The following is a 19,945-nucleotide window of genomic DNA, read 5'->3' as shown; positions in this document are numbered from 1 at the left end:
GGGACTAGGAGACAAAGAATAGGAAGAAGAAAATGTTCTATACAGTTTGACAGGGCCAGAAAAGAAAGAAAATGCTTTCATAAGTTGACTGATTTTTTTCCAAAACACTTCAATAGAAATAATGAAAGAGAAAAAGCTATTTATCCTTAGGAAATGAAAGCCACAAATGAAAAATCTATTACATAAAGGTGCACTAATCTGTCATACCTCCTTTTCTAAGGATGAGCCTACTTAAACAAAGGCCTAAGCCTCCTATTGTCCTGCCAGCTTACTAGTATTGGAAGTCAGTATGATATAGTGGAAAGTGCTGAATCTGGAGTCAGAAGACTTTTGTTAAAACTTTGGCTCTGACACTTACGACCTTGGATAAGTAAGTAACTTAATAACTCTGGGCCTATTTCATCAACTGTAAAAGACTAAATGATCTTTAAAGTTCACACAGTGGTAAATCTATGTTCCTATTGAATGACACTGCTCAGGAATCAGGTAGGGAAAAGAATCAGAGTTCTTCAATCTAAATCAATCCATTCCCAGAATTGTGTTTTGTTTTGTTTTTACCTAGTACATCAGTTTTGATCACCAGGTAAATAGAAACATACTAAAGAGTATTGGGTAGGTTCGAGTCTTCCTCTAAGGTAGTGTCTCCAATTAAACTTCCACTGAGAAGGCTCAGAACAGATATCTTCATTCCCTCTACCTGGCTTCCCCAGTAAGCCCTGACAGTCTTCCCTCAGCTTCCCTTGGTTCTGTCCCTATTAGATTATAAGCTCCTGGAAGGCAGGAGATTTCCTCTTTTGTAATTTGTATTCCCAGCAAAGGCATGATGGCTGGCATGTAGTAGGTACTTTATAAATGTTTATTATTTTATGGAAGGATAAAGATATCTATGGCCAAAGGCAAGTAACTGATGTGCTACCATACAACTATGTCAGGAAAATTATCCTTGGTTTAACCGAGTCCAGGAGAATCTAGTGTAAGATGATGTCCAGGGGTTACTTCTTGGTATAAACCAAAGTAGTGTTCAGTTTAGGCCTGAGAGTTGGGGAGCATTATATATAATATCTGAGTATTTTAATTTATTACTTGGCAAACAATTTACTTCTAAGAAATGATATAGAGGACATATCCAGTTGCTTCTAGTTTTGGAGTTTAAATAATCATTCAATCAACAGATATTTACTAAGTGCCTTTTATGTGTCAAACACTGAGGAAACAGAGAAAACATGAACTTGTCAGAAGGAGTTTACATTCAAATGGGGAAGAAAACAAGTACAAATAAAGAAATATACAATATAAAGTAAATAAATACAAAAATAAAAGAGATGGCACTAGTCATTAATTTAGATCATGAAAAATTTCATACAAAGATGGTGCTTGAATTTTATCCTAAAGAAAGAAAAGAGTCCTATGAGGTAAGGAGGGAGAACAGGTCAAGCATGTGGGGCAGACAGTATCAAGGAAGAGAGAAGGGCTGGGGGGCTGGGGAAGGGTATTGCAGTTTGAAAAAAAATAGTGAAGGCCTGTCGAGCTGGAGGAGGTGGAGCCAAGGACAGGAGCTTATTCTAAAAAAGAGCAAGTCACTAAAGTTACCAAAATAAGAGATATATATGCTTAAAAAAACTGGCTTGGCAGCAGTGCATAGCTAAAACTAGAGTGGAGAGAGACTTGAGTCAAGAAGGCCAAATTGGAAGCTGGTTCAGTAATCTAGGTAAGAGAAACTGAGTGTCTAAACTAAAGTGGAAAGAAGGGTTCTGATCTGAGAGATATTGTAAAGATAAAAAGAGCAAGCTCTGACAATTAACTTGACATGTAATGTGAAGGAGAATGAGGAGTTAAGTATGATGCCAAGGTTATGAACCTGAGAGACTGGAAGAATAGCAGTGTCTTCAAAGAAATGAGCAAATTTGTAAGAAGAAATAGGTTGTTGAGGGGAAAGATGAGTTTAGTTTTAGACATTTTGTGTTTAATATAGCTTCACATATCTCTCAATTCTCAACCAGTTCATATTAATTAAACATGAACCAACAGTGATGTTAGAACCTGCCTAGTTCCAACCATGATAGATATACCATGTATCTATTGTCTTTCTACTCCTCACCACTTATAAAATGTTTTTACAACCAAAAACTTACAAGAAACACAACCAGACAATGTCTAAGGTCAATAAAACTACTTTAAATACAAAAGATAATACTAAGAAAAGTTTATGTCAACTGCAGGTACTGGGGCGTTGATTATACCCAGAGGTTTAGGATAAAATGTGGGTATCAAAACAAATGACACTAACTTATACTGAAGCTGACTAAGCAGTTGGAAAAATTATAATTGGGGTCTTTTCCCAACCTGGATGATGACTAATATCAGATTAAATTTAGTAATAAAACATTAAGTCCTACACTTGGGGTTCAACTAATTAACTCCTTAAGGGACAATCATGATTAGATAGCAAATTTGTCTGAAATAGATCTGGGACTTTTAGTGAGGCAAAAGAGTAGTAAGAAACACAGGAAAGAGTCACCAAGAAGAATAATGTGATATTGGGCTGCATGAAGAGAATCAATCAATCACTATATATTTATTCAGCACCTACCAGGTCTCAGTTACTGTACCAGCAGGACATTGGAAACACTGTAACCTGGAATGCAGCCATAACAGTCTTGTTGTCCTCTATCCTGGTCACACCCCAGCTAGAGAACTGTATTCAGTTCTAAACACTCCACTTTAGAAAGAACATTGCTGGGGCAGCTGGGTGGCACAGTGGATAGAGCACTGGCCCTGGAGTCAGGAGTACCTGGGTTCAAATCTGGCCTCAGACATTTAATAATTACCTAGCTGTGTGGCCTTGGGCAAGCCACTTAACCCCATTTTCCTTGCAAAAAAAAAAAACCCTAAAAAAAAAGCATTGCTGAAAAGGTGTTCAGGAAGGCAATGAGGATGGTAATCATGACAAAGAAGACTGGCTGAAGGGACTGGAAAGGGCTGTCACAAGGAAAAGAATTAGGCTTGTTCCCCCTGGACTGAAAGGGCAAACAATGAAAAGGGTGAAAAATCACAAAGAAGCAAATTTAGGTCTGATGTAAACAACGAATTCCTAACAAAGGTAGAATGAACCACTCAAGGTTCTCACTCATTTGAAAATTTCAAGCAAAGGCTACATGACCATTTCGTGGGCATAACACACTTTTGAGGGTTAGAGGTCACCATAAAATATAAGGTTAGGTGTTTTAGAAGTCTGGACTTAACCCTATAGCCTCTGAATCATCTAAATTCAAATGTATTATGAGATTAAAGTACCAGTTATCAGGACACCATTTAATCTACTATGACTGCCATTTCTGACAGTTAAGTGTGCCTAGTCATTCTTGCCTTGCTGATAATAAAATACGTTGACCTAAAATTATAAGTAATGTCATTCATCATACTCTGTGGTATGTAGTATATAGTACGGCCAACCAATTTTGTTACCGTTACAGGTAAATATTTCAAGTAAACCAGTTTATCTACACAGGAAGTATGTCACACTAAAATCTGACATTTAATTAAATCTATATTTACTTGTCTTGAGTCTTTATCCACCACCACAAACAACTTGGGGAAACAAAAATCTATGTGTGAAGAAATCAAGGTTCCATGATAATTTCTGCAAGGCAAGTCACATTACAAGAAATACTGCCTGTTCATTAAAGGTGGCAACAGATTACCCAAGAAACTCAACTCAGCAAAGTATCCTTACCCAGGTCTGTGTGATTACTCATCCATCCAATGCCTTTCACCGATACCAATGCCAACAATCCTGAGCCAAAAAATGACCCAACTCCAGAGAAAAAAAAGAATAATCCCATTATGGCACTCTGCATGGATTTTGGAGCAGCAGAATATGCAAATTCCAGCCCTGTTAAAAAAAAAAACAGAGAAAGAGTATGGAATATAGGTAACTAAATGTTAATCTAACAGAACTGAAACCAATGAAAACCTTCAAAACTTAAATCCATTTTCATTATTAAATCTACAGCACTAAGGGGCGGCTAGGTGGCGTAGTGGATAAAGCACCGGCCCTGGAGTCAGGAGTACCTGGGTTCAAATCCGGTCTCAGACACTTAATAATTACCTAGCTGTGTGGCCTTGGGCAAGCCACTTAACCCCAGTTGCCTTGCAAAAACCTAAGAAAAAAAATCTACAGCACTATATTCAAGGGCTCTAAACTGACCATTACTGCTTTCAAGACTGAGCACAAAATTTCAGAATTAGAAGAAATCTTAAAGGCCATCAAGTTCAACCCAAATCAGAAAAGCAATTACTCGTACAACATGTCTGACAAGTGGTCTAACAGCCAGACTTTACCAAGAGGAATGCACTACCTCTGAATGCAGACCCTAAATTTGTGGATGACTTACCATTGGAGTTTTCTGGACATCAAACCTAAAGTTACTGTCCTGCAATGTTTACTCAATAGGGTCTTCCCCTAAGGTTTTCTATTCTAGAATAAATATGACCAGTTTTCTCAACTGATCCTCATGTGAAATGATGTTGAGTCATATTCTTTCTTGACTCAAATTTATGTAGTTCCTAAACTCTTTTCTGCAATGGGAGTGAGGAGGCCACCCATCATTCTGGATACTTTCCTCTGAATACTCTCGGGTTTACTGGTATTTTACTCTGACACTCAGAACTGAAATGTTCCAAACATGGTAAGAACAGGGCAGAGAGGGCAGCTAGGTAAGGCAGTGGATAGAGCACTGGCCCTGGAGTCAGGAGTACCTGAGTTCAAATCCAGCCTCAGACACTTAATAATTACCTAGCTGTGTGGCCTTGCCTTGGGCAAGCCACTTAACCCCATTGCCTTGCAAAAACTATAAAGAACAGGGCAAAGTAAAGAGGTGCTACCCTTCTTTATTGCTGTGCTTCTTCTCAAGCAGCCTAAGCATGCATTGCCTTTCTTGTCTACTCAGTCATCCAACTAGGGGACATCTAGGTGATGCAGTGGACAGAGCACTGGTCTTGAAGGAAGGAAGACTGAATCCAGCCTCAGATACTTGACACTTGCTAGCTGTGTTACCTTGGGCAAGTCACTTAACCCTGCCTGCCTTGCATCCAGGGCCATCTCCAGTCATTCTGATTCATGTCTGGCCACTGGACCCAGGTGGCTCTGCAGGAGAAAGTTAGGCTGATGACTTAACTCAACCCCCTTCACCCAAATTCAATCCATGTGCTTGTCCTGGCATCCTCCCAATGTGGTCTTCTTTGAGAATGAAGGACAAACATCATCATCATAATCTGAATCAGACTAATCAAAGAACACAATAAAATTTCCAGGCTTTTCCAGACAAATGGGTTTCTACCCACACTTCCTCTTTCTAGTACTTATAAAGTTATTTTTGTTGTGACTGACTCATGTGGAAGACCTTTAAATTTATGCCCCTTGAATTTCATCTTTTCTGATTTGGCCCCGGCCACTCAGTTGGCAGGATCCTTTTGTTACCTAGGACTCTGCTTTGTGTCGACTGCAAATTTAATAAACATTAAAAATAATTTAGGACAAAATAAATAAGTAACATATCCTGAGGATCATCATCATCATCTCCAATCAAAAGCCAAATGCTCAGCTTTTCTAGATGTGGGTTAAGATGCAAAAAGTAACCTTTTCATAAAATCATCATCTTTTTCAATACGATACAAGCTGAAGATCACATATAGATACATTAATCATAAATAATATTTTAAGAAATGGATGTTATCACACACCAATACATTATTTCTGAATATGCATAAGGTTTCTCTCTTGATTCAGCTTTCCATAACTCCTATACTAATTACTTCCTTTCTGGGAAATGAATAGGTCCCCAACCCTGCACAAATATGGTGGTAGGATTATAGAATACAGAATTGCTTGATACTTGTTTGCCTCTCAGGACATTCATCAGTCCAGAAACCACAAATCTACATAGGGACTAAGTCAGAATTAACACAATATCTTCTAATACCTTTAAAAGTAAAATATCAAAAATAAATGAGATTATTCAGAAAAATGAATATATTGAATTTTTCCTGGTTGAGAAGATCAAAAACAAAAAATTCTATATGGTGAAGTCATCGATGTAGATGATATAGACTCCTATCTAGGAATATTCTCACTATCTTCCCAATACTGTTAGGATTCAGTTAAAAATTCATTTTTACAGAGTGTTGAATCCTACAAACTTGAGGAAAGATGTTAAAGACCAATTTCTTGTCCTTTCTTATACCACTAGTAACTTATGACTATAATCTATAGAAAATAAAAATCTAATCATTACCATCATAACGTTTTTTAAAAACTCAATTTTTGTTGTTTTATTTGTATTGATAATTAATATTCATCTTCTTTAGAACTGGAAAGACATTGTTTTTTTCAAACATAACCTCTCTGCTTTTTCTAAAAGGGAAAAATAACATCCTAAGACTTACTTATAGAGCAGCTACAAGTTAGCATTAATACAGGTTGGCATTAATCAAACAGAATCTGCAATCAAGTTTTGATACAGTGTGGTAATTAAATTTGGAAAAGTTTTATTATAAATTTACAGTTAATAAAGAATGCATAATCTATCAAAAATTAAAATGTTCACAAAAGGATACTTATTTGAGAGGGGGCATATTTTCTACCTAGATAAAATATCCCCCTCCCCCAACATAACCTCATATTTATTTTAAAAGTAAAGAGGATCTTTACATCTCATATACTTAGTGAAACAGAAACTAAGAATCCAAAAATAAGGACAAGCTTCAAAACTGAACTTCAAAAATAAGGGTATTTTTTTGTATTAAAAGTTATATAAGTAGATCTAACATGACAGGAGATTTAAAAATGTTATTTTTAAAGTACATATATTTTAACAGTAGAGCAAGTAGGCATACATCAATAGGTCTGAATGGATTTACAAATATTTACAGAGGCCATTTCTGAATCTGTAACAATATTCTGAGCCCATCTGCTGAATTTGTAACAGTGCTTACCTGCTATACTTGCAAATATTTCACTCATTCCAATCAACACATACTGTGGAACCTGCCACCATATTGGCAAATCAGCAGCATGGTAAGTGACATTTCCAATCGTCTGATTAATTGTTTTCTCCTTCACAATGTCCAGTCTTTTACTCTCTAAAATTCCTAGAATTAAAAATGCAAAAGGTTTTTGTTTGTTTGTATATGACACTTAGAAGCAGAAGTTGACAAGCAATCTTTTATCTAGCCTCTCTCTTTTATCATCTCATACAAGGCATTAGATTATATGTCAGAACTGTAACAAATACTTTCTGAGGCAGCAGTTAAACTTCTAAATGCAGTCCTAACATGCAATACTATTCTACCTGTAATGCTGGATTTTCTATTGTTTACTCTACTTTTTTTCATGCTACTTTCTTACAGTCATTTAAAATGAAAAAAGTTTACATCCAAAGAGAAAGCTCCCTTTCTCTCCTTATCCTCATAAATCATTCTCCAATAGGTATAGAAGCAGGGATCCAAAAAAAAAGTTCTCTTTTTTAAAAAGTTTATTAAGTTATGGCACTTCTTTTGTTGGTGCATCAGAAAATCTAAATTTTACTCAATGAAGCAACTTCATAACAGACATATACATACTTCTATGTATGTATGGTAAATTATTGTTTTGGGGAATAAAAGAAACAGGTGATGGTGTAGTCTCTTGTTATTTCTATTCTAATTGAAAAGTGATGTTGTAAAATAAAGGATGTAGAAAAAAATGGTAAAAGATATTATGCAGGGGCGGCTAGGTGGCGTAGTGGATACAGCACCGGCCTTGGAGTCAGGAGTACCTGGGTTCAAATCTGGTCTCAGACACTTAATAATTACCTAGCTGTGTGGCCTTGGGCAAGCCACTTAACCCCGTTTGCCTTGCAAAAAACTAAAAAAAAAAAAAAAAAAGATACTATACAGCTGATGCTCTTACATTTTAAGTAAGCATAAATACTGTGACAACAAGAAAATGCAACTTTAACTGCCTTCTGTTTAGGGAAAAATGCTTTTATGATGGTTTGTCTAATTTCATTAAAATATGTTCTTCACTCTCTACCTTCTTTCAACACCAAAAAATTAGAAGAAAAGAAAAACTACCTCAGATATAACTTTGCACATAGCTGGTACCAAAAAAAGTTCAGTTCGGACTAGAAAACAAGAAACACTATTTTTGAACATAGAGGCTTCCTCAAACACCTTCAACATTCCACCCTTACAATCTCACTATGTTTGGCATGAAAACTTATGAAGTTGATGCCACCAAACCTAGACCATATTCATTATCTATCAATAATGACTATGATACTAATTCAAAAAGTAAGTCTGCATCTCTTTCATTCCTTTTATGAATTTCTGTTATATGCTGATAAGCTCTGTAGCAGATGCTGAATTAGACCCTTCAAAGGAGATGGAATCATTTAAATACAAACAGTTCAGATAATATGTTAGATGTTATGTATGTAACATTAGCCTTAAGTCAGTCTTCTAGATTAAATACCTTACACCGGGATATTTAAAAAATAAGGCTTCTACTTTCCCAAATACTTTCAAAAGCCTTCAAACATTTGTAGGACTGTCATGTAGTAAAAGACATTAAACTAGCTCTGCTTAGCTCCAGAGGGTGAAACTTATAAAAGGCAAATGTAAACCTGATGGAAAGAAAAAGTTCCTAACCCTTGGAGAATCATCAAAAAGCAGAATTAGGCTACCTCAAGTGGGAGAGGGTTCCCCATCACAGGGAGGGTTCCCCTTTCCCAGGTTAATTTGTTAGATAAATTTGAGGGGAAAGGATTCTGGTTCCAGTATGAACAATTTTAGCAAAGACTGGCCTAGGTGCCCTGTGAGGTCACTGTGATTTTGTGAAATGTTTCCTCAGCTCTATCCATCAGATATCTAAGCATGTTTTTAACCATTTAACTTGTCACTTTTCCTAGATTCCTTGTGAACACTTTTAACTTTTGTGGAATTAAAAGACCAAAACATCAACTTACCAAATCTCTTTCCTTTTCACAAAAAAAGAAACTTAGTGTAACCATAAGAAGATATCACAAACTTAATTTTAAGCAAAAAGGTCTTTTTATAAGAAACACCTTTTTGTAGGAAGAATGCATTAGCTGCTGTTCACATTAATCTCACTGCTGATCAGGACTAACAATTAGTCATGACAAAAGTTTGTACCATGATCCACTATCCATGTAAAGTGAGTCCTGTAACGTAGCACAAAAGGTTCTTAACCTTTCTGGCTTCTACCTTCTAGGCAATCTGCTGAAACCCATGGACCCTTCACAGAATAATGTTCTGAGATGCATAAAATAAAATGCAGGAAAATTATAAATAAAAATACAAAATCTGAAATGAAGAACCCCTGATATAGTGGACAAATTGCTGGTCTTGGATTTCCTTAGATGTATGTTCAAAATCCCACCCCTGACAATCACTGTGTGACCCCAGGGAAGGTCCCCTAACCTTTCTGTGGATCAGACAATTCCCTAAAATTTAGTAAGTCAAGAGAATGGGAGGACTGACACTGACAGAATCACAGATCCTTCAAATGCATGCATAAAAATGTTCATCTGTGTATTGCCATCATGTGCATATTCAACATTTATTCCAAACCATCACTTTTGTGTGAGAGACATCATAATAGCAGTGGTTAATGACTGACTTTTTTATGTACTACCTTTTCATTTTTTATACATCTCTCATTTTTAGAGACTATTCATTCACAAATACTACAATAATATCCCAAACACAAATACAAAAATAATGAGAGTCACTCAAGGTAAATGAAAGCTTAATGTTTTTACTTTGTTCTCCATCACATTTCCTGAAATGTCTGAGGCTAAATCTGAACTCAGATCTTCCTGACTTCAGGTGAGGGTCTTCCCCTCCTAGAATGATTTTTTTGTTTATTTTTATTTTATTTTTTTTTTGTTTTGTTTTTACCTTATTTCTTACCTAGCTTTAAATCACTGAATGGGTATTGCCTCAGTCAAAATGATACCTGGGAAAGATCTTAGCTTAAAAAGATCTAGATCTTCCACTGCATCAGGGTCATCTCTAAAGTCCTGACCTCCATCTTGCCATTCACATTTGTATGGAACTTCCATGACTTTAGAGGAGAAAATGAGGTTGAAGAATCTGCACAACCCTACCTTAGGTAAATCCAATTCACTTTCAGATCAAGATATCACACTCGGGAGGCAGCTAGGTGGTGCAGTAGATGGAGCACCAGCCCTGGGGTCAGGAAGACCTAAGTTCAAATCCAGCCTCAAACACTTAATAATTACCTAGCTGTGTGGCTTTGTATAAGTCACTTAACCCTATCTTGCCAAAAAACAAAAACAAAAACAAGCTATCACCCTCAGAAAGTCACTGTTCTCTGAGAACAAGAAGAAACAACAAACAACAAAACAATTCCATGAAATGATCTCAGAGAAGATGTAGAAAGCCCCTAAGCAAGAGCTTCCTAATACAACCATCAATTACTTTCCTTCCTTCTTATAGGACTTACTAACACAGACTTTTCCTATTCCCCTGTACATAGAGAGTGCTCCAGATTAACCATTATCTTTGTTTAGGAAAATCCTCACAGATAGTCCCTTGACTTCCCTGAACCTCAATTTCCTCCTATGCAAAATGGAACTAAACACACATTCAGTATCTACCTCCTGGGATTGGTAAAGTTCAAATGAAGTAATGTACATAAAAACACTTTGTAAACTTTGAATATCTACATAAATGTTACTTATTGTGGTTGTTGTAAAAATATTATATCTATCTCCCAGAGAAAAAAAGAGAACAAGAGCTGATGAGGTAGTACAGTGAATAGTACTGGGTCTAGAGTCAGGAGGATCTGAATTCAAATCCGACCTCCAACCGTACTTTGTGACCCTGAGCAAGCTACATTAACTCTGCCTGCCTCAGTTTCCTCAACTTTAACATGGGGATATAATACCACCTACCTCCAGGGTTGTTGTGAGAATCAAATAGGATAATAATGCTAAAGTACTTAGCACAGAGTCTGGCATAGAAAGGTTTTTTTTCCTTTCTTCCTTCTTTATACATGATTTAAACAAGCAAGAGAAAAAAAAAAGCATTTTGTTTCCTAATAGGCACTACCTTGCCCCTTCCTAAAAATAAAGAGCAAAATGACTGTATTATATACACTACAAAATATGCTAAGTAGGGCATACACCTGTCATGCCACTCACCTGCCACTGTGACTGACACAATCTGTATCTGTTGTAGGAAGTTCCTTTGAGACTGAAATGTGAATCAGGTGCCACTCACACATTCTTACCTGCAGCTAAGGCTGAACACATGACAAAGAACATGCCAACTGCAATCCTTCTTAAAGATGATGGCAGCAAACCATTTCTCTTCAAAATAGGATCTACTAGTTTGTCCTTTACAGGTATAAGGACCAGGATCAGCAATGCATCGAACATAGTCAGCCAGGCTGCTGGAAACTGGACAATTAAAATGGAGACAATAGGTAACCTGCCCATAACAAAGATATCTAAATTATTGAAGTCTAAATTATATAAGGATTTTTTTAAAAAAAGAAGAAATCCTTGTGTATAGTACATTTCATTTTTAAATACCCTTACTGCCAACATATACATTTATTCATAGTCTATTTCATAATTGCATAGTTGAGAACCAAGTACTTCATAGTTAGACAAAAATATTTAGAAATGAGGCAAATTAGCATTTCTTTCTTCTTCCAGTGAGGGAGGAGCCACTTGAGTTATACAAAATTGCTTTCACTCAAGATATGCATTTTTGTGAAATGGCACTTTTTCTTCAGATTTAGGTACCTAGATGACAACAGATGTGCTTAATACCACAAATTCAACTTACCGCTAATTCCACCACACTCAACAACACTGGGTATGGTCTAGCTCACCCTACTCCAAGGCTCCAGCACAGTGCAGGATGTTAAAGCAATACAGACCATCTAAGTTAGCTCTCCACTACAAACTGACTGCCAACAACCACCCACTACCAAAATCCATACTTTATCCTTTCATAGTGCAAAAATTGGTGCTACCTGAACAACTGGAACATATTAACTTATCTTTACAACTATTTATTCCACAACTACTTTTTTTTGAGCGGGGGGGGAAGGGTTTTGGTAAAGAAAAGGAATTGCAGTAAGGATGAAGTTTTTTCCACATATAGACTTATCCTATTTTCAAAATCCAAATAGTTAAGGCTTTATTTACCGTATGAGGAGTGGTTGTGATACTTGAAATTTCTGGGATTCTCAAATGAAGACTCTGCAAAACATATGTTGTCTGCATCTAGACAGAATAGAGAAATGTGAGATTAAGAACGGATTTTAAAGAAATAACTGTTATTCCTCTATGATATATATCAACATAGATACCCTGCACAGAGGGGGTCATTCTAAGCAATTATAGAAATCAACCCTAATCCACAAAAAAGAAAATGGTCAGGGAACGAAAGGAAAGAGAAATAAGTGAATCAGTAATGTTAACCAAATTTGAAGAAAAATGTTTTGAAAAAGTATTAAGTGGTTACCATTCTCTAGTTACCATAACTAGAAAATTTATGGGGTTAAATTGGTACATGAGCAGAAGATATGAATTTTAGGTGTTTTTATAACTAACAACAGGTCTACATTATATCTGTCCCCTGACATTACACATTAAGTCTGGATAACAGTCCCTTACAAAGCCATTCCCACAGGATGACTAAAGTTTTTTACTTCCTTTTATTAATTACTGTCCACTGACCTATACTATAGCCAAAATAACATTTTATAGACAAGGGAAAGAACTGGGGAGGCTTTCATAGGGAACTGAAGCAAATTATTCTGCATATTTCCACTCACTTGAAAATATACTGTCCAGTAAGGTATCAAAGCCAAGAAAACCGGGATAATCTTGACTAGAGCTTTTACATCTTCCACTTTATCTTCTGTAAATGGTCCTCCACGGGACATTTTACATGAATCAAATAAACTTTGTTTATGAGTCTGTTGCAATACTCCAGTGGTTTCTCTTTAGGAAATAAAATACAGTTATTAGTTTAATATTAATCTGTAGCTAAATGAATGCAGAAAAAAAGTTTGGAGAATGGAATAATATTGATTGTATTTTTCTATATAATTTATGGATTCCATTCTTTCTTTCCTATATTCCTTTTTTCCTTTTCTGTGGCTATGTATACAAATACTATACCACCTTTCAAAGAAATGGCCCCAGTAGTTCAAGCGCATGATTGTAACAATAGTCATTTAAGGTGCTCCAAGATAGTGGCTTCAATAGTTTTCCATGTTGGAGGAAGAAATCTTTCTACTTTTAGCTGTAGACTATGTACATCTCCTGAGACTTAGCTGACATCAATATTTCTTAATGTATAAAACAGATACCCCTAAGTCAGACTCTAAAGTCAGGAAATACATAGTCAGGAAGATCTGAGTTCAAATCCAAAATGAGACAGTTACTAGTTTTATGATCTTACGCAAATAAGTTTGCCTGCTTGCCTCAGTTTTTTCATCTGAAAATGGGGATGATAATAATAGTGCCTAACTCATAGGGTTGTTGTGAAGATAAAAATGAGATAATACTTGTAAAGTACTTTGCAAATTGTAAAGCACTAAATGTCAGCTATTATCAGATTAGTATTTTCTTATTCTTTTTTCTTTCTTTCCTCATCAGCTCCCATAGTTTCACTTGTAATTATGCCAATGACTCTCAGATCTACCTACGCAACTCTAGCCATTTTTCTCTCTCAACACCACCACCCCGAATCCATGGTCTCTGAATTGCCCTATTTTCTACCAAGGGCACCATCAACCTTCCAGTAAGAGTTCCCAATCTGAGAGTCATTTGTGATTCCTCAATCTCTTTCTCCTTTATTCAGTTGTGTCACTTCTACCTCAACAGCAACTCTTGACCGTCCCCCCTTTGATATACATTAGTATCCATCCCTGCTTCCCTAGACTTTGTCTCAAGTTTTTCTTCACTGCAATCCAGCCTCAACATGGTGACAAAGCCCAAGTGCCATGGAGTTCCTCGCCTTTCTCAACAAATTCCAGTGGCACACTATTACTAAAGGATCAGCTCCAAACTCCTCTACTTGACTTTCTTAATCCCTAACCTACCTTTCCAGTCTTATTACATAGTACTCTCTTCTATACACGTGACATCTAGCCAAACAGGTCTTCCTATTATTCCACAAATATAAGGGTCCACTCCCACACCTTTGCACCAAGGGGCTCTACTTATCTTAGATGTGCTCATTTTACCCTTGCTTCTTAGAATTTCCTGTTCCTTCAAAACTCAGCTCAAATACTGTCTATTTCAGGCCCAGTCTCCTATCTTCCCTAAAATGGAATTGTGGTCAAGTCACTCACCTGACCCACATTTAGCCCAGACTCACTGCCCTCGGCCAATCGCCACCCCCTTCCTCAACTTCAGGGTTTCCCATTTATGTGCTAGATTTAGTTGAGGATTCCCAACCATCTTCAACATGGAGTCTTTTCTAATCTCTTTAGGTCTCTCCCTGAATCTGTGTGTGTTGTACTTATACTCAAGTAATATATTTATATGTATTTGTTTTCTCCCCCTACAGAATACAAACTTTTTGAAAACAGAAAATATTTCCCTTTTATCTCTTATCTCCATCAGGAAGCACAATCCCTGCCACTCAGAGTTTAATAAATGCTTGTTAACTGACTTTTCCCCTCATTAAGTGTTTTGTTGTTTGTTGACTACAGGAGGTAAATAATATCCAAATGAGGAAATGACGGTACTAAAGGTGATCTATATTACATAACTAAATGCAAAGTACTGGTCATTACAAATAACCAAATGGAGAAACATATCTATCTATGAAAAGATATCATATGAAATGATGCTAAAGTGAAAATAGTAGCCTAAAGGAAACTGCATTGAACTTTTAAAATTAAAAGTAAAAGATAAAAATATGTGGGGGGGGGGGGAGTGATAGACACCAGAGAGGTAGATAAAGGAAGTGGATAAAGAGAACAAAGGAGAGCAAAAAGGAATAATTAAAAAGATGTTTTAATTCTTTTCTTTCTCTCAAGTTTTAGTGAGTGGGCTTATATTATTTCTTTGGTTTTATTAAATTAAAAAAAATAAGAATTCTCTCCCTGAGAAGCTACCCCCTCTATTCTCCAGACACTACCAATTGTCCTCATGCACAGGGGGGGCAGAGGTTCCTTCCCTGGGCAAGGAGAACCATAGTTTTTCATGCAGTTTAGCCTGTTATTCCTTTGGATCAAAATAAATGGGGGGGATTATTAAAGCTCCCCACAGTCTTTAAAAGCATTTTTTGCTTTATTTTTCTTTGATCTGTTTGGCTCAACATCATATGGTAGGACACTTAGCGAATGCTTAATTGAAGTGTCTCTAGCCACTTGACCAAATGCATATGATAGCTCAGAGTTTGTAATATAGGGCTACTAACATTAGTTACTCGTCATTCGCAGTAGTGAAGAAGATACTGAGACAAATCCATAGGTTACTTTGCTACCAAAACAATCAATATATTACAAATACACTTGGTAAGCATATTATATATACTCTCTAGAAATATCAAACACCCTAGAAATAATCTTACAGATAGAGTATGTATGGGTGTAGGTACAGAACTTGGTGACAATTAAGAGAATGCAATATAAGCCAATTCTTTTATTATTTCAAATCTATTCTCACCTTCAAATACTCATACTTATAAATAAATAAAAATAAAAAGACTAAAACCCAATTTCAATCTTCATTAAAGATTGAAGGAGAAAGGGGAGGGAGCTTATAGAGGAAACTACCTTATAATGAGAGCCCCCTGGTAACAAAAACTCTTTGGAACAGGATCACAGATGCATCCCTCATGGTTCTCTAGTCTGCACTATTCAGAGAGTTATTTGTTTATTTATTTGTCTTTTTAGTTATTTATCTATAGTTGTTCTAGGCTGTGATTTTATTGGTGAATTCCCTCTACCTATTTCCTGATAGGCAAGTGTCCCACAATTTATATTCTTAGAGCTCCTGAGGAACTAAGCAGATAAGTGACATGCAACTATAAGACTTAAAAAGCAAGACTTGAATCGAGGTCTTCCTAATTTAGAGGTCAACTCTATCCACTAAGTCATTCTCTTACACACACACACACACACACACACACACACACACACACACAAACATGGAAAATACACATACAAATATTTCATTGCATACCTTAACCAGAACTATACTTTTGGCTACAAGTGCAATATAAAATACACAGAATCTTCAGTAACAGTACTGTCTCTACAAATCAAGAACTGATGGAATAGTATAAGACAAACTTTAATTTAATTATGAAATAAATCCCAACAAAGGAGAGAAGTCAATAGATTCAGGTTGCTGCCACTTACCATTCAGGTACAAATATTTTCACAATTTGTTTCCTTCACTTGTGGTAAGGACAATGACATTGTGTGTACAAGTGTGCAATTCTTAGGTGAAAGACTATAATTGCTTGCTATGATGTACTCTGCTATTAAACACTTAAATCAAAAACAATAAGCAACGCGGGCAGCTAGGTGGCACAGTGGATACAGCACCAGCCCTGGAACCAGGAGTTCAAATCCAGTCTCAGATATTTAATAATTACCTAGCTGTGTGACCTTGGGCAAGCCACTTAACCCCATTTGCCTTGCAAAAAAAAAAAACTAAAAAAAAAGCAACAGTCCTATGATGTTTTCTGTAAGGTAACACAACTAATTGGAAGGTCCAGGACACTACATCTCTTCCCTCAGCAATTTCTGTCAACTTTGTCACTCTGGTAAACCAGGGGCAGAAACCACATGATACAAACCATCCTGTCTTTAAATGTTTCCCATCCAATCCCCCCCCCCCAGCATTAAATATTATTTTATCACTGGATAACATTCAGACTTATGGTAAGTACATTCTTCAACTAACTAGACATGCAGTAGTTTTTCTAACTATGAGTCACCATTCACTGAAAGTTACTGACTGAATCAGTTCTTATTCCTTCTACTGACTTAAAGGAAATAAAGCCAACTTCCAGTTGATTGTTCCCTTTAATAACCAATCTCTTTCCAAATGATCTTAGAACTAAAGATGCTGCCAGTGAAGCACAACAAATAGAGAGGGAGAAAGGAGGGCATTTCTTAAGCACTACTATATGTTAGGTACTATTAAATGCTCTGAATTATCTCATTTGATCCTCAGCACAACCCTGTGAGACAGGTGCTTCATTATCCCCATTTTACAGTTGAAAAACCAGAAGTGAAATGATATGTCTAAGGTCAGAGCCAGTTTCTGTGAGGTCACATTAGAATTCAGACCCCAGGTGCAGCACTTAATTCAACATACCATCAAACTGAGGCTATTAAAAGTAAACAAAACCCAAATCAAATTCCAATATGACATGATGAGGAGTTATACTAAAAATGTGGAAAACAGAATAGAAATAGGACCAAATTATTCCCCAAATGATATCAAAACACACCTACAAATCCTAGGTAATCAGAATATAAATATTTCTTCTGAATGTCTAAGTTTGCCAGGCCCCTCACTGTCTCCAGAGCATCCAGACAGCTTTAGACAAGTAACTTGACCCTTCTGAGTCTATTTCCTCCTCTGCTCTTGGCACCTCCTAAAGTCCCTTTAAATACTAAATCCTGCACTAATGAAAAGTTGCTGGGTTCTTCCATCTTTCTCTCTGGTCCTACTTACTCTGAAGTTCAATTAGAGGATGAGTTCACAATGATCCCTTTTCTGTTTTCCTCTATCTTCTAAGAACAAAATCATTAATTTTTCTTCCTTTTTCCTTCCGGTCTCTATGTAGGAATGTCTGCTTAAGTCAAAAAGAGCTAACCAGTCAGTCCAAACTATTTTTAATCAAATTTACATTCATAACTATCCATCAGTTTTTATGTATTGTTTTGTTATTTTAATTTTTCTTTTTTTAAATTTCTTTAATTTCTGCTTTTTTCTTTGAATGGTGACTTAGGTTCTTGGTTTTAGATGACATGCATTTCAAACTGTATAATTCTACTTAATTTACAAATTTCCTAAGTTCTATATTGAGCTGTGTATTTAAATCTTCAATTACTAACAAGGAATTGATCTGACTACTTATAAATGGAACCCATTACACTTTCCAAAGCTGCTCATTTGTGCAAAGAAAATGATGCACTATGTACACCTGCTTCTTGCCAAGCTACTTGATGCCTCTTTTCTTGAAGAAACAGTGAGTAAAAATGTTTGGTCCACAAACTCTAAAACCAAAATCTAAACAGAAAGAAATTCCTACTCACATTACAAACCAGTATTAATTCTGGTATTATACCAGTTCATAACGATTACTTCAATAGTTTGGTACTAGGTCACCCAGGGAATTATCATAGACATTTACTGAAACCTCAACAGTAACAGATTTTTCTGTTTCAAATTAGAGCTAGAATAAAACAGTCAAAAAAGGGTGGAGTTTAGCACTAGAAAAGGAAGGGACCTACTAAGATAATTTGATGCAACTAGTGCTCTGAAAAAGTAAATGTAAGTCGGTGTGCTTCATTTCCTCCCAAATTTACTGTTAAAAGTATCTAAATCCAAAAATCAAGGGAAGAGAAAAAAGTTCTATATTAAATGGTTTATAGTTTAAATATCAGACCCAAGGCAATCCTTGTATTTCACACCAATACTGAACCCTGAACTGTTAACTGACTGAATTGTCACTACTTACCTGCTGCTCCTACGTTCCCTGAATCGTTTCCGTGAACAGCAGGAATATGCCAAAATCCTGAACATATCAGTAAAAGCACTGCCATCAGGAGGTTTGGTAATAAAAAAACTCTGACCACAGAGGAATACCACGAATGCAATTCCAATACAAACTGTTGGAATGATGTATCCAACAACAAAGCTCAGGTTCTGTTGAATATATGCAATGCCTCCCAATGAAATAATTGCTCCCAAATTAATGCTCCAATAAAACCAATTAAAAAATCTTCTAGTGGCTTCTGGACCTCGATCTTTAACCTAGAACAAGAACAGAAAAAAAGAATATTAACAATATGCAATAGTACCGTCAGAATTTCAAATATATTAGAAAGCTCCTAAAATGATTTTTTGTCAAAAATTTTGAATTATATAAATGCATACACACACACACACACACACACCCCTTTATATTTCTCTGGAATCAAGGGACCTGGATTCAGATCTCATCTCTAAAGTCTACTAACTCATGTGATCATGAGCAAGTCACTTCCCATTCCTGTGCTGCCATTTTCTCATCCTTATGAAAGGAAGAGGCTGGACAAGATGGCCTTTACAGACCCTTTCTATTCAAGATCTGTAATCTTGAAAGCTCATAAGTTCCCACTACTTTTAATTTAGGAAAATCTTACAGAGTTCAGTACTATACCAAAAATACTGCTATGAAGTGTGTCCTCAGCATATAAATTGAGGCCCCAATTGATATAACCCTTGACCAAATCACTTTACACTTCTCTAGACTTCGATTTCCTCATCTATAAAAATGGAGAAGTGGAATAAAAATAGAAGTAGTAGTAGTCATAACAATAATAACAAAAACACTGTCAAAGCCCAACCCAACATCCTTGCAGAAAGAGGGAAATAACCACAAAGGAAGATTATCCATAGTCATGGGGAGATGCAATATAAAAGTGGGAAGTGAGTGATTCCCTAAGCCATTATGGTTGTTAATAAAGGCCTGACAAAAACAAAAATGCTGGCAAACTGAGGCGGTCCTCATTAGTGCCCTAGTCAGTGTGATTCTCACAAGATTCAAATAAATAGTCAAAGTAGCAGAGCCTTGCAGTCTGGCCCGACTTGGAACTCTCATAATGATCATCTCAACATTAAGGAAAGTGACTGGGTAGATGATAAGAATGCCAGAT

The 19,945-nt window shown here is 36.3% G+C and overlaps 1 protein-coding gene across 1 annotated transcript in view; it reads right to left on the bottom strand.

Annotated features, from left to right (window-relative positions):
- The window catches only part of SLC15A4 (solute carrier family 15 member 4), a 50,038-nt gene that overhangs the window by 15,440 nt on the left and 14,653 nt on the right, over positions 1-19,945 (bottom strand). Inside the window, exons 2-7 of the mRNA XM_074205327.1 lie at positions 18,766-19,061; positions 12,878-13,046; positions 12,246-12,323; positions 11,318-11,486; positions 6,994-7,149; positions 3,734-3,892 (exon numbers count right to left, since the gene is read on the bottom strand). Of these exons, the coding sequence (XP_074061428.1) occupies positions 3,734-3,892; positions 6,994-7,149; positions 11,318-11,486; positions 12,246-12,323; positions 12,878-13,046; positions 18,766-19,061 (1,027 nt within the window). The remainder of the gene's footprint in view (positions 1-3,733; positions 3,893-6,993; positions 7,150-11,317; positions 11,487-12,245; positions 12,324-12,877; positions 13,047-18,765; positions 19,062-19,945) is intronic.

Source organism: Macrotis lagotis, chromosome X, assembly GCF_037893015.1.
Source record: "Macrotis lagotis isolate mMagLag1 chromosome X, bilby.v1.9.chrom.fasta, whole genome shotgun sequence".
NCBI classification, from domain to species: Eukaryota; Metazoa; Chordata; class Mammalia; order Peramelemorphia; family Peramelidae; genus Macrotis; species Macrotis lagotis.
This window is presented reverse-complemented; position numbering and strand designations above follow the sequence as displayed.